The following is a 15,642-nucleotide window of genomic DNA, read 5'->3' on the forward strand; positions in this document are numbered from 1 at the left end:
TTCTGGGATGCCACGCAGAGATGGACTCAGGACTACTTCTTCGGATAGAGCTTAGAAAATTGGTTCTCAAAATGGTCCACAGGGACCCCTGGGGGTCCATGGCGATTTTGGGCTCCCCATAGGATCCTATTGGAGGGCGTCCACAGGATCCTTCAATCTAATGCTAGAAATCCTTAGGGGAGTCCACGGGGGTCCACAGCCCGTAAAAGTTTGAGAACCACTGGCTTAGAAGATTCGGGACTAACATGGGAACGGGATGATGCCGCGCCTAACCAGAGACCATAGCATTAAGTCTCGAAGGATATCAGAGGGCTGGCCTCATTGTCCGGATCATCCACCACTTCCATATAAGTCTGAGGTCCCTGAGAGGCGGAGTGGAATGTGTTTCCTGAACCCGTCTCAGGAGAAATGGTGGAATAAGGCCCGGATATTTGAAGCTCATCTCGGGAGCGCGACGCATGGTTTGATTAGGAGAAAGTGGTCTGAGAATTCCTTAAAGAGTTCCACCTAATAGGGGGGGGGCGAACTCCCGATCGCTTCCTCCTGGCTAAGCAAGTGAGCGTGCGTCGGATTGCCAGCCCTCCCCCCGAGCGAGGGAACACTCGACGAGCACAAAATACCCCTCAGGGCGACTTCCCAGATAAAAGGAGACTTTTCTTACTCAGAGAGTTAGCGCACATGATGTCGCAGTCGGGAGCTCTAGTGCTTCTCTTTCGAGCCGTGTGTAAGCGTTCATGTCCACTCAGCTTCTCCTACATCAGAAGCTCGGGAGTCAGATGCGATCCGGGATCCTCGCTCAGATCACTCATTACTCGACTGACGCGGTAGTCGAATTGTAGAATCATGGCGACGACGGTCACGCTCGTCCCCAGGAAGCTCAAGAAACCTCTCTTCTCGAGTGCATAACATCCGCAGCGCAACAGGTCCCATTCCTCGCGAAATGCCATCGCGGAATGCAGCTCCTTACTCATATTCGTGTTCAACCTCGGATCTTTTCCGAGAAACCTCTCCTCAATCTCCAAACAGCCGGTTTTGATCGCTGAGCTTTTCTTGGCCAAGTCCAGGAGTCGAACCAAAGCGAGAACTTTGTATGTCACTAGGATGCTTCGGTCGAAAGGAAACAAATTCCGGTCTATTTGTTCTCTGACTACGAAAACGACCGCTATGAGTTCCGCGGCATGATGGGTCGCTAAAATGTAAGCTAAAAATTTGTTCGCATCCCGTATCCGATCTCGAAATTTCCACCTCCACTCTCGAATTTTCTCCGCGTTCGCACTCACATCTTCCGTGAACTCAAATGTTTGGCGGAGGATCCTCCTCAAATTAACGACTATATCGCTGTAGACTAAAAAGAAGGTCATCAGTATCCAGTGAAGCAGAACAAAGTAGATTTCCTTCAGCGAACATTTGAGGTTCCCCAAAATTATCGCTTTACGGTATCCCACCATGATGACGGGGGAAAAGTAGCAGAACTGTACCAAAAACTCATCGAAACGCCTCCCGTATCTCCGAAGGAGCTGTTCTATCTCGTCGTGATTTGAGATTATCCGAGCGTGGAATGACATAATTGTTACGATGAAGACGAATTCCATCGAAAAAACAGCGTAGAACGTCAAGCTCCTGGTCTCACTACCTGAAATTTTGTGGCGTGAGTTCTCTATGGTGAATAGGATTCCAGAGAGATGGATGATTAACAGGATGGCGAAGGCTGCGCGGCGGAGGTGAAATATTCTCCTGGAGCCTATGTGCAGGCCGATGATGGCATAGATGATCCGGAATAAAAAATCAGTACGAGTCTCGAGTTCGCGAATTTCCAAAATCGAAATGTCCTTTCTCCCCCGTCTGTCGTCATCTACCTCATCGCAGCGTGAAGTCTTTGAGGAAGCGGTGACGCCTGTGATGCTGTCTTGCGACATCGTCGATACTTGCTCGAATGGGAGCAGGCTACAAGGCCCCGCTCAATCGGATCATGTCTCCGTTCCAGGGTTCATGACGCTGTTGTCGATCGACCTCCTGAATTTCTCGATCGAATTTTACTTCAGGAGCTTCGCTCGCCAAGTAAGGCAGTCTAATACTCTATAGTCTAATACATACAGTCCTTCCGAGTGACATTTGAAAGCTCTCGGACAATAGGTTTCTGAGACGCCACGGACAATAAGACTGAGAAATGGATCAATAGTCTCTTACGACGCATCCCTCCACGACGGGCTCTCCGTACGGCGAAAAGAGTCTCGCACTACGGTAGTTTCTCGATGTCGAGAGTCGCCGATTTTATTAGGCTCCAGGAGTGAGTTGGTCCGCTGACCTTCGAAATTGAGTGCGTCAATAGTCTAGTAGGCCGTGAAATGCTGTCGGCCGTGAAATGCTGTCGGCCGAGAAAATGGACCCTTGGATCGGCAGAATCTGATTTTTATTATCTTTCACTCCCTTCTGGAGTCAGCGTCAAGCGTTGGAGTCATATGCTCATCGAGCGACAGGTCAGACGAATCGCGAGACCTCACCATTAGGTTGGAAGTTACGCATCATCGAAGGGGTCGAAAGCATCGATTTCCTCGTATCTCCTGCGACACACCGCTCTCAAGGCTTCCATTATGCTGCTCTCTCCGGGAAAAGCGGTGTTTGTGATCCACCGATAGGCACTGATAGACGGCGGCACCGACCTGAGAGGAAGCAGCGCCGTATCTTTCAAAGTGAGAGCGGTTACCTGATGGTGATTTTCCAAAATTTTCTCCATGATGTCGGTGCTGGGAGTCCAAGTCTTGATGCTCATGCCATTCTTCGCCAGAGTGTCAAGGAAAGTATTCTCCTGCAGGCCGAAGAGCTGCGATACGTCGCTTGAGAGGATGAAGATGCTTCCATCGCGTTTGACGGCAGTCACGGTTCCGAAAGTGCCGATGACCTCCTTCTGCGGGATTGTAAGACACTTTCTAGAGTCTGAGTCAGATAAGTGCGGTCTCCTAATGATGAGGGGAATAGGATGAGAACCTGATCGATTCGGTGGACAATTTCAATCAGACGTACCTTGAAGGATATTCGGCTCAATTCCTCGCTTCCTTCGGTTTGACGGGGGTCGGTCTCGGGAGGCGCGACCTGGATCGACACCAAGCCTTTTCGCTGCAGCTCCTCGGCTTTGCTCCCCAGATCAATTTCGTACCTGCGCTCTTTCCCAGAGAAGCTGTCCGGATAAGATAGGAGTTAGCTCAAGGGAAGGAATCCGCGGAACGAATCTCGATACACGGCGCACACTTCGACTCGTTTTACCTGATGACTCGGCCTTTCACTTCGGCGGACTCCAAATCCATCTTGATATGTTGCAGAGTTAGGAGTTTGAAATGCGTATCTCCGTCGGTTGGGCAGATGTTCCCGAATTTCCCGGGATATGAGAACACTTCCGCTTCCAGGAACTCGTTTGGGATCTTGTAGAGATCGGTGGCCGGAAGCAGCATCCTCGTTCCGAAATCGACGAGAAATACCTCCACTTCGACCACGCCTCTCGTCCTCACGATTGCAGCCCGATGGACGGTCGATTCTCCGCCTCGCTTGACGAGACAAGATCCGCGCTCGAAGTCTTCCTCCTCTAAGGGCTCCAAGTGTAGCTCGCTCAGACGATGCATCAAATCCGACCGCCGTTGCAAGTCACCGAGCGGTGTGAAATAGACATTGCTGGATTCGAGATCGAGATAATTTATCTCGAAGTCCAGGCTGTCGATCGGAAGTCGACTCATTTTGAACGAGGTCGGATGAGCTGACTCGAATCGCACACCTGTCAGGTCATTGACCCTGACCACACCCGAAGAACCTGCCGAGCTGGAGCTCTGGCTCTCCGGAGATCGAGAAGACATGACGTAAGAACGGATATCGGATGCGCTCACTCTAGGTCACTGAGTGATGCCGAAAACTTCTGAAACCTCAATGCACAGAAGTCGTCGTGAAGGCATCCACCACCTGCACCTGGAGAGAGCGTTCACCGAGAGAGGAGCATGATAAATGATTTCTTCAGACAACCCACCCGAAGAATTTGGAATCTCTTCGGTGCCACGCGGAACTCCGCGGAGCGCCATCGGCGGCTGAGCCTACCTGCGGAGGGTCGAGACCATACTGCGATGCCGCTCTGCCGCAGGCTACATAATATTCTGTTTCCACAGACACAAGCCAACGAAGAATTTCTTGAAACACTCTGGGATTGACTCTACAATGAGGGCGTTGAACCAGCCGGATATCGCCGGGGACAAAGATCGCCATGCTTGAAAGTCGTCCTGTCTCTGGTCGATTCGCGTTGAAGAGCTCAGACTACGTTGCTCCCGATAGCAGCAGCATAGGTAACAAGGCTGCTCCGAACAACGATCGCTTTTTCAAGCCTTGTACAGAAATCTTTCGTGTATTCGCTTGGTTCATCGGACTCGAAGGCGGTGTACCGAGCCTTCATTTCCGAGACTCATGCTCAGAATCGAATATCTATCTCCCCATTCCATAAGGAAGCTGTTTTCCTCGTGAGTGCCGGTGTGTTCAACAAAGTGTACTTGGCCCAAGGAAGTTGTGAGGGATAGAATACTCGTACCCCGGAGAATATCATCATTATAGGCATTGATATTCTCGTTTTTCACAGAAGTGCGAGCCCGCGAAAGGTGATCCGGGTTCTCCGTGGATTCCGAATCGCGTCTAAACTTCGAGCGCGGTGCCATGCCGGTGACGATAGCTTTCTTGATAAGGTCCTTCGATTTGCAGCGCAAATAGATTCGAAACCGATTGGTCTCAGAGTATTGTGTCTTTCGTGTTGCTGTCATTAGTGTGTCATCAGTGAGAAAGCTCGAACACCCAACTCTCAGGACTCCCAGGGGCGAAGAGATCAGAGATCCGCGCCAACTGTGGGTCTTCGCTCCCGCTGTAACCGCCGGGGCAGATCTTCTCGTGAGGGTCCGGCGGAATGGGCGAGAAGCTCGACTTGGACTGAAGTCGATTCTGAGTCCGTCTAGCGAGTCCAGAAAGAGAGTGACTACGATTACTCATTGACGAGCCGAGAGCTTTCGAGCTCATCTAGCATAGCTTCATGGGGTGCCTACCTCTGATCGGCTCCTGACGGCTTCGAAATCGACGGTCGATGGTGACTGAGCGGCGGGCGTTGCGCGCCAGGAGAGCGAACTGCCCCGGTCACTAATTGAAATTTCAGTAGCTTGGTGAACCGCTCAGCGATTGGGTCGCATATGATGATGCCGCTCAAGGAAGACAGCTGGACCCCTCTTCATGTCCTTGACGGTAGACTGCACTTATGATATACTCTTGGTTCGCAGCTTCGGGGTCCACGAACGGAGTCTTCGAGCGGTCATCCCATAAATCGATCTTTCTCTTTGGATGTACCCAATCTCGCGGTCGCCACCGCTTTCAGACCGATTCCGATGGAATCTCGTTCGGAAACACTCTCGCTCCATGGGAGGACAGGGCAGCGGTTCTCAACCTGGGTTCCGCGGAACTCCAGGGTTCCGCGAGCCCCTGCTCGGCTGCTCAGACTTTCATTCATATTATCGAATTGGAATGAATTTTCTAAGCTCTAATGCATGCAGGATACTTCATGCGATCGTGGTCGAAGGTTTTGATGTGATTAGGGGGAAAATTTGGAAAGATTGAGTCCGAAACCAATAACAAGGGTTCCGCGGAACCCCATCAGGGTTCCGCAGGGCAAAAAAGGTTGGGAACCCCTGGGATAGGGGGATCGTCACACCGCGAGCGCTCCATCAATGTCGTGAGGAAAGGGGTCTTGTTTTCACTTGAATCAATTTATTTTTAATGGAGTCGGCTGACTCCATCCAATCACCATATACATACTCGCTGACGTTCCTTACATACATTTCGAATAAATTTTACCGGGGTTCAGATGCTTAAATTTATTTTAAATGTCGCCCATCTCCACTTTCACAAATTTTGATCGGGCACTTGGGATAACATCAGTCCTGAGAATTCACACGAACGTATTCATATACTTCGAAGGCATAACTTCCCCCTATAGTATCGACCGATGATCACCTGAATAGGCACGGAGGCTCAGTCGTCATTTGAAGACCGTACAGGAACAAAATCACGGTAGAGCTCCAGACAGGCTGCTTCGATCTCGGAAATTTGAAATGCAGCTCCGCTTCATATTGTAACGGAACAAACGTTAATGAGGGATAGATTTATTCTGATCTCGAGCAACCTTTTATAGGAGGATACTCGACGTCAGCAGCGCCGCTTCAATACACACATACACACATCCTCACATACACATACACACATCCTCAGTGGTTACAACTCCCCGCGAGGACGTCTACAGCATAATCAATCCTATCACAGTTTCTTGACCGACGACGTAACGTGGAGAGACATCTCCCGAAGCTCGTACAGTCACCCTCTCACTGAAAGTCTCCGACGGCCCTCATCACGAATCACGACCCCATGCTTCACGGTGCCGGCGCCTCCAACGCTTTTAGAATATCCTTCTCATTACAGAAAGTGTTGGATGTGATCCACCGGTACGCCCTGATGGCGGGCGCAACCGCGCCAAGAGGAAGCAGCGCCTGATCCTTGGCGGTGAAGGTCGTCAGCCGATGATGGTTCTCCCGGAACTTTAGAAGTTCCTTGTAATCTGGAGCCCAAGTAGCGATGCAGATCCCGTTCTCGACGAGAGTTTGCAAGAAGGTATTCTGCTTCAGGCCGAGCAGTTGGGAGATGTCGCTCGAACATACGTAGTAGCTTCCTTCACGATTGACCATCGTGACGGACCCCCAGTCCCCAACGACCTTCCTCTGCAAAAGCATAGAGCGAGCGTGAGACTATGAAATCGATATATAATATCATAACCTCCTTTTGACGATGAACGTGCGATTGGTGAACTCGCCCCGGATCCTCCGATAGATCAATAACAGGCATACCTTGAAGATCAAGTCCTTGGGTTCCTCCTTGGGTCTGATCGGCCGGGACTTCGACTTCTTTTCTTTGATGGGAACCAGAGAGCAGAGCGTCACCAAGCCCATGTGGTACAGCTCTACGGCTTTCCGGCCCACGTCAAATCTGTACTTCCGCTCCTCGTCGGAGAAGCTTTCGGGCAGGAGGGAGAAGACGCCGTTAGACGAGCGAAAATACAATCGAATTTCAGAATTCCGACATTGGATTCATAATTCAATCATACCTGATAACTTGTCCTTTCACTCTGGAGGACTCTAACTCGATTTTCAGATGTTGCAGCGTCACGAGTTTGAAACGCATCTGACAATTAGGCGGAGTCACTCTCGCCAGCTCACCGGGATAGGAGTAGACCTCCTCGTCGAGGAACTCTTCCGGAATCCGGAAGAGATCCGTGACCGGGAGAAGTTCCCATCTCCCGTAATCGACGAGGAACACTTCCACATCCATCCGGCTCCTGGCCCTGACAATGGCCGCTCGATAGACGGAGGAGCCTCCGTCTCGCACGGCAAGGCAGGATCTGCTGTCGAGATCCGCTCGATCCATCTTCTCAAGCTCGCAGTATCGCAGGCGCTTCATCAAGTTCGAGCGCCGCGGCAAGTCTTCGACGGGCGTGACGCGGATGACTTGCGAGATTTTTGATTTTTCGAACTCGAATTGATTTATTTCGAATTCGAGACTGTCGATGGAAAGTCGTCTGAGCTTGAAGGCGGTCGGATTGATTGGATCGAATTCGCCGCCCGTCAGATCGCAGAGCCTGGCGGCCCTCAGGGGACTCGCTGAGGTTACCTCGGGCTGGCTCATTCCAGAGCTTGTCTGTTCGACTGCACCCTCCTGAACATTTTGACGCACTGCAGACATGATTCGGACCGGGGGTTGCACTGGAGTGTTCGAAAAGATTGCGGATCAACGCCACAGAAACTATCTCAAGGTGCGCACTGCCTGTCGTTCGTCCGAGGGCATCGTATATACCTAAGTTATGGAGAGGGTTCTCTAGATTTCACTTCTCCCACCAACATGAAGTCACGAGCGCCTCAAGGTCTGCCGGTCCAATGCTCACGAAGCTGCGATCCGTTATCGCGCTCAGACCTGGACGCTCTCCTCGATTCTTGGGATGTCTCCTATCCGCTCACTACGAGCTCAAATCCCAACAGCAATTCATGCCGATCATGCCGCTAATGGCGAGATCAGAGGTGCTCTCAATAAATCGGTACCGAGTACGAGTTAATGAGAGTTGGAGAGCTGCTGCGAGAATTGATTGTCTTCATCCAACGGAACCTTTCGAGTGCAGCGAGTGGTTCTTCTTCCAGATGACGAGCGTTTCACGAATTTTCGTTTCTGGCTCCTAGTACCAGCTTCGGGACTCCAGAGCGGGTTGCAGAATTCCGAAGGTCCGCTTCTTCTGTTCTCGAGGCCCCGAGAATATGAGATCAGAAGATTCCAGAGAGAGTTCACTGACGATGTGCTCAATTGCAGGTCCTGCAGCTAGCCTCGAACTCAATAACGGAGCTGTCTTCGGAAACTGAGAAAAACACGTTGAGGCCGCGAGCTTCTCTTGGGTCTTGAGTGGAGCAAAAGTGGGACTAGTGATGATTGTGATCTTTGTCCAGCGCGACCGTCCAAGAGAGCCCATGCTAGACTGCAGCTCCGCGGTCATTCGGCCCGAGTCGGTCCCGGGCATCATGCCGGACAATCATCACCGGGCGGATCGGAATGGGGAATCTCAGTTTAAGCACCAGAGGGGAGATGCGCGTGAAACCGAGCATCAGTGCCGAGGTGAACGGTGACTCAGCTGAACAACAACTCATGGCAATTCAGGCGACGTCGTCCTCTCCTTTCGTCTCGAACAATCTCAGTCCCTACGCACTCCGGATTCCGAAAGACGGAACGGTGCCCGAGAGGATGGAATCGCTCGATGGATCTTCCTGGGATCGAGCATTGTGTAATTATCATTCTCCGGGCTGGGGAGAAGCTTATCAACCCTGACTGTCGAAGATCGGGTTGTCACAAAGACATGGTCCAAATTGTTGACATGCCGGACGGAGGCTGGTGCGCATTTCGGCTTCCTGTCTTGAACAGATGAGCCTGATGTCCCGCATGTGAGGCACTCCTGAACTCATCACACAAGGGACTTCCACATCCGTCGCTGAGAAATCCGTTCTCAATGACATGGGACCTCTGGGGAACATGTGACATAAGGTCCCTCTGGCGTGGCACTTGAGCATACTGTGAATTCTTGGGACATTCAGAGGGAACAGAGCTCGAACCTGAATGCAGACCTCATATCGGGCCTATCATTTTATCACGGAGCCGTTTCCGTCCGAGGGAGACTCCGGCCGTTCTCTGGAACGGTGGAGTGGGTGGATGCCCCCACCCGGATCAGTCTCTTCAAGGAAACCATCGGACTAGCCGGGTTCGATCCTTCGGCATGCGCGTAGTCAACCGAAATACGGGCATACTCTCCGAGGCCGAGCGGAAGCACCTGTCTCGTGGAGCTTCGTCTCGGCTTTCCGACCCACGTCGACTTTCTTTCGCAAGAGCATAGGGAGGGATTTGAGGAATCCGAGTTCCCTCACGACTCAGCAAAGAAACCGCGACCAATCAAGAAATCCGCATCCATCCTCTGGATCATAGGAGTCTGAGACATCTCGAAAGATATTCAGCTCCGGTCTTCGATACCTTCATCTTCCGGAAGTTTGCTCGGGGCACCGCGGCTCTTATAACTCACATGAGCACACCCGGCAGCTTTCCGGCTTCCGTCCCTGATGTCGATCGAAAGTCCACTATTTTCCGGAGGGAAACCATCGAGCATCATTTCGAGACTCCCATGCAGCTAATGGGGCGGAAGATTCCCAAGTCGGGGATTGAGAAATTGAGGAGTCCATGGATCGGAATTCACGAATGGACATCACGCATGGCATTGATCATGTCATGAGCCACAATTAATCGAATGCCTGATTCAAGTAAAAATACCCGAATTCGAATAGGGACATTGATTCATTCAGTAAGTCTGCTATGATGTAGGACAAAAGCTCTTAGCCGCGGCGCAGCGTGGCAGGCGACGCTAATCAGGAATAAAGAGCGGAAGAAATTCGATATGATTATCGGGCGGAGTTCGAGAGAATGAGATACGGGACCTGCAGCTTCAGCGTTTCTACCGGTGAGTCTTGCTACGCAGCACAAAGAGACTTTCTCAATGGCGTTCGCGACAATCTCGACTGGACGACGTCGTGCCTCTCTCACTACCATCGAAAGTCGGGACGATATTCTCCCGTGCCTACATTCAGCAGGCCGTGTCTGTCTCGCTAGCACGAGAACATTTGGTGTAGTTGGGAGCATTCCTTAAGATCTATGGGTGACGACACGTGAGCGAACATTCCGAATCATACTCACTTTTCTTGCGACGCATCACATTTCAGACGCAGTAACAACACGAGGGAAACAAGTTTGGGGAGACCCCATGCAGCTAGTTCCCATGACTGAGAAATGTAGCTCGAAAGCGGATCGATGTTCACATTCCGGAACAATGCTGGCGTCTCATGCTCAATGTCCGAAGTTGGATATACCGTGGACTTATCAATCACTTTGTTTCGATACGCCTCACATCGCACCTCTTCTAAGAGTCCGGAGACGGGATCGCTCGGGTACTAAGAAGCATACGTCCTGATTCGTTTAGTTACTTGGTATCGTCCGAGCCTCAGAACACTTCGGTGCCTCTGAGTACCGCTCCCGATCCCGGGGTGTCCACGCATTGTTTTCTCATTCTTGAAAGTAAACGAAGGGAGCTGGGCACAGCGGCCAGGGAGCTGCTCTCTGGCGAAGCTCATCCCGGGAGGAGTCATTCCCGTCATATTCATTATGTGTATTTATGTCCATGCCTTCCTTGAGATATTCCGACGCCTCGCAGAGCCTATGAATGTGACACGACGAAGAGACTATCTTCCAGACGAGCGGATCCAAAGGGCGCTTCCGGCCTCACTCATGTGGGCGACTGCTCATCGGCGACATCGTGGATCTTCATCTCTGAAGGTGGTCCTAGAGCTGGAAATATGAGGCTTCAGCCTCGGATCTCTCGGAATTTATTAGGCGAGCCTGTAGGATACCCCTCATGCTCAGCGAAAAGTGAAGAGATGTGGTAAAGTTCCTCGGAGGAGACACTGCCCCTCAGGCGACAAGGTCTCGTCATAGCGCAAACCGGATGCAGCGCGGTGGAGATCGACTTGAAGCGACCGCATTTCTCCGGTCGACAATGGAATGTCACAATAAATGAAACAAGGAAATGTGCCAGCCGCTAGGGACAATATCTGTCGAGCGGGATTTTATTTTGCTTCAGTTGGTTCTCGGAGTTTTTGGATAATTTTTCTGCCCCAGTATGTGGCAGTGACGATTCATCGTTTTTGCGGCGGAAAAGCTCCAGGAGATTGGCCACTGGATTCTCGACCAAGCTGTAGAATATAAATGCGCAGAAGATGGAGAGAAGAGTTAAGCCGAGAGCTGTTATAGTTTGTAGGTAATGCCCTGGCTCGTGGGTTCCTCTCATCTGCAGGAGCTTGACTTCTAACACTAGGATATGTATCAGGTAGATGCTGAAGGAGAGCCTCGATATAGGGACGAGTGCCCGCAGTGTGAGAATCCAATTGACTGCGCCTGTAAAATGTATGAGTCGGTAGTCTCCCGAACACGTATTCAAGCGTTCTGAATCGTATCCTCGAAGCTCCGCTTTTCTGTCGATTATTCCGCGGCTCGACTCGGACTCACCCCCGCAGCCCATAGCGCAAATGTAGATCAGCCAGCTTACGCCTAGGCTCCATATCCCTCGAACCAAGCCCGCGTATAGAGCGCTCCACACAGTCCAGGGGTCGCCGCCCAGCTGCCAGTAGTACGGCACTGACATGGGTGAAAGAAAATGAAGAGGTTACTCGTCGCACGTTAGATCGCTTCGGGTAGAACGTTCGAAAGAACTCACGGTAGAAGTTGATGACTGAGATCAAGGGTATTCCGATATGGAGCGACAGCATGACCGATCTCGGGAAGGCTTTCATTTTACCTGAAGACAAGAGCTCGGAGGCCTATCCAAAAATGTCGAGAACAAATCTGAGGGACATTCATGTGGAGGAGGAGCGAGCAGCAGCGTATCGGTAGATTTTAAACGTTTCCCTCATGTTTTTCTCGCGAGATAGATCACATGGGGCACACACGCTGAGTTATTCGGGTATAATTCTGCTTCGCTCAAGGTAATTGAAGATCTCCTCGGAAGGTGATCGGTGGAACTAACCGCTTCGCTGCTCTTCGATGACGAACATGACGCCAACTCCCAATGCGAAACTTGCCAAACGAGTGAAGGGCGTGGAGTGAACGTAGTAGTACATGTCAAGGAGCTGTGGGGAGAATTCCGAAATTGAGATGCCAATAGAGGCGGACACTTCTCTGTTCCTGATGCACACATCTGGTCGTGAAAGAGTCCAGCATTCAGGGAATGAGCAGAGTTTGCGGGTTTCATCTCACATGGGGGAGTAATCTCGGCGAAGGTATAGCTGCCGGAATAATCTTGTTGTAGTACGTGGTAAGTGATACGTAAAGCACAGATGCGAGGCCCTTAAAGAGAATGAGTTGCCGTGAGACCCAGATCCAGATGATGATGGAACTCTGTCATGAAAGTGTCGAACTTCGCCTGACCATTGCTCCTGCGAAGACGATTCCGACAGCTCTGAACTTGGATCTCGATGCGATGGCGATCACAGGAAGGATGAAGAGAACCCTCAGCTGGAAATCCGCTCCGACGTACCTTCGAGGAACGGTCATCATTCAGCAAAAATTGAACTCTCAGTCAATGATCGAGCCTCCCGTTATTTTTTTTACGAATGAGAGCCGTTGCGTAGCGCACCAGAGGTGTAGGAGGCACGAATCCTCAACTCGATTGACATTGCTGAGCATTGTTGGGATCGTCCACCAAATTTCTTCGCAACGTCCCCAGAAGAAAGGTTCTGCGAAATCCTTCAGTGGACCTAGAATGAAGATCTTTCCAGTTTCTCTGTTTGACAGCACCGGAAGTCGGGACGGAACATTAATTCTCAGAACTATGCACGATAGGTGAACACTCCGTTATCGAAAACAGGTCCTTGATGAGAACTCACTGACCGGAGACAATGAAGAACATCATCGTGTACAAGCCGATGATTGCGACCGAGGGAATCGCCAGCCGGATCCAACGGCGCAACAGATCTGAGCAAATAGTTGCGAGGAGAGACCCCTGCGGACGGAAAGTCTATCAGTATAGCCAACGCACAGTATTCCCCTGGTTCGGAGAAAATATTCATGCACTGACTTCCGCGGACCGCTCCTCGGCGATTTCCCTCGCCGCCGTTATTTCTATGGATATCTTAAAATGCGGACGATCGCGCTCGCCGTTCCCACCAAGATGTGGATAAATTCTTGGGAGACCATGAGGTCCTCGTTGCGTCGACTCACCTTTTTCTTCTGGGACCCCTTGTAGAAGGTCCGTAGCGTCATGGCTCCAGAAATGCAGAAGAACGTATCGACAGTCAGAACTCCCATATACACGGGCACGAAGGAGATATCGTACCTCGACCACCTGATCAAGAGCGCGCCGTTTTCTGCAAGGATCGATTCCGGGTTTATTCTCATTACAGCTCAGAGCTCAGTGATCTCGCTCCGGGATTCTGCGCGAGACCACGGAAATTACTCACGGATGCTGAGCGGATCAACGACACTGTATACATGGCACCAGATTATGTAGATAGCGGTCAGGGCCCTGATCCCGTGGACGCAGGCTAAATACTTGTCGTTCGGCCGCACTTCGAAGTCAAAGACTGATGTCCAACTGCTTTGAATTGAAAAACAGCGAACGATCTCCCTGGCTCTGCCTGGAAGCGATTTGATCTCACTCTTCCCGATGAATGGTATAAATAAATCATCTCGTATTCCCTCCCGTTATTTTTTCTCCTCATCGAATGCGCAACTCACTGGACATGCCTCCTTTGCACTCTGTATAAGCGCCCTCCTGGGCATCGAAGAAACTCCCGAGAACACAAAGGGCCACCAGAATCAATATGACAGCACTGCGGAACAGACTTCCCGAATTACCGTCCTTCCGAAAATCCTGAGAATATTTGAGACATCGAATGTCAGAATGCCTCACATAACACTTTGCTGAAGAGGAGTAAGAGGAGGATCTTCTGCTGCGGCCCGACAGCCCAGAACCCAGGGTTCAATTCCGTATTCCCCACCGACTGAAAGGGGAACGATCTCGAGAAGTCAAGGCACGTCATCAACGCGACCACCGTCCGCAGGTTGCTCGTATTGGAATTGATCAATTACGTTTCTCGACGGCGTATTCGATATTTTCGCCACGACAGGTCGATGGGATGCAAATTCCGATGCGAAGATACTGGTTTTCGGAAAACTCAACGAAGTGGTCGGTATTGTTGAAGAAGAGATCCTGGAGAGCATCGTCATCTCTTTATCGGAACAGATGCTAGGCTGCATATCCTGAGGCTAGTCTGAGCGGCCCATCATACGAACAGAGTGGTGGTCGACAAGATTGAAACAAACCGAAATGTGGGGTTGAGTCTCCGCCGCGTTGATGAGAATTTTCTCGAGAAGAGGATTGTAAACATTCAGCAGGAGAGTACAGTATCGTCCTGTGAAGGCGATTTCTCCTGGAATCCAGATCACTATCATAGATCGTCATCGCTCGAAAAATTCCGAACGATAGCGAATCGACTGAAGAGCGCTTGCGGAAGGCAATCGTCAAAATCGGACCCTCCGATCGCTCACCCTCTGAATCTCTTGCTGTGGAGCTTACACACGCATCGTAGTTCCCAAGGTCCGCGTAATTGCCTTCGAGGAATGACGGCAGTCCCCCTGAAGATCCCGCAACTGAATTGCAAGAGAAGATAAATCGTCAAGTGGTCGTCGTCAGAAGCCACAGTGAGAGATAGAGCAATAAATTCCCATCAGGTCCTCACACGAAATGGCCCAATATTCCAGATTTTGCAGACCGATCATGATTTTCTGGAAAGCAGCACCACACTCCTGCGGGATTTCGGCGTCGAAGATGAGATCCTCGACGAGCGGATACAGTTCCCTCTGAGCCCTCGGATACCAATTCCATCATTAGCTCCAAAAGTAGAGAGTGAGAAGAACCTTTTGATGACTGTCATGGATCATCCTTCATTTCAGGTACCTTTTCATTATTTGGCGGACTGCGGGTTCCAGGCTCCTGAAGTGCGAGGTATTCGTCTTCGGACGGTTACGTCCACCGAAAATCGCTCCTTGAAATAAAACGGCTCTAAATGAGCTGCACGAGACCCGCTTCAATCTCGCGTGCACCGAGAAGCGTTTAATCTTGTTTAATAATGTTTAATCTTGAGGTCCAACCCGCATTCTTGAATCCATCTCGAATGTCGGAGATGGATCCAATGCAAGTGAGGTGGGTTGTTCAACCGGTTACCGCAAGAGCGGCGCCAATCTGCCTGATGAGGTACACGTCGGAACTTCGTTCAGGGACCCGCGTCGGCGTCGATTTGATCATCTCCCGTGTTTCTCGATCAGTGACTCATTGACTAATCTTGATCTCCTACGATTCAAGTATTCCTCGTATACTACTGTCAACCGAGGAGACAGCGACTCCCTCAGCTAGTTCTGAGACATAGAGGGACGAGAGCGAAACATTACCTCTCTTTCCGG

General features: G+C 51.0%; 1 protein-coding gene across 1 annotated transcript; it reads right to left on the reverse strand.

The window, feature by feature from the left end:
* Window positions 1-11,224: 11,224 nt before the first annotated feature.
* LOC100899266 (nose resistant to fluoxetine protein 6) lies at window positions 11,225-15,642 on the reverse strand. The gene is made up of 17 exons (XM_003741596.1): window positions 15,631-15,642; window positions 15,140-15,227; window positions 14,922-15,049; window positions 14,731-14,832; window positions 14,506-14,612; window positions 14,272-14,392; window positions 13,918-14,103; window positions 13,641-13,817; window positions 13,402-13,547; window positions 13,072-13,183; window positions 12,818-12,938; window positions 12,610-12,718; window positions 12,439-12,528; window positions 12,209-12,311; window positions 11,900-11,980; window positions 11,692-11,820; window positions 11,225-11,580 (listed from the first exon to the last, which is right to left on the reverse strand). The coding sequence occupies exons 2-17, from the start codon at window positions 15,145-15,147 to the stop codon at window positions 11,225-11,227; spliced, it is 2,076 nt and encodes a 691-aa protein (XP_003741644.1). The 5' UTR covers window positions 15,148-15,227; window positions 15,631-15,642.

This window comes from Galendromus occidentalis, unplaced genomic scaffold, assembly GCF_000255335.2.
Source record: "Galendromus occidentalis unplaced genomic scaffold, Mocc_1.1 scf7180000077185, whole genome shotgun sequence".
Taxonomy (NCBI): Eukaryota; Metazoa; Arthropoda; class Arachnida; order Mesostigmata; family Phytoseiidae; genus Galendromus; species Galendromus occidentalis.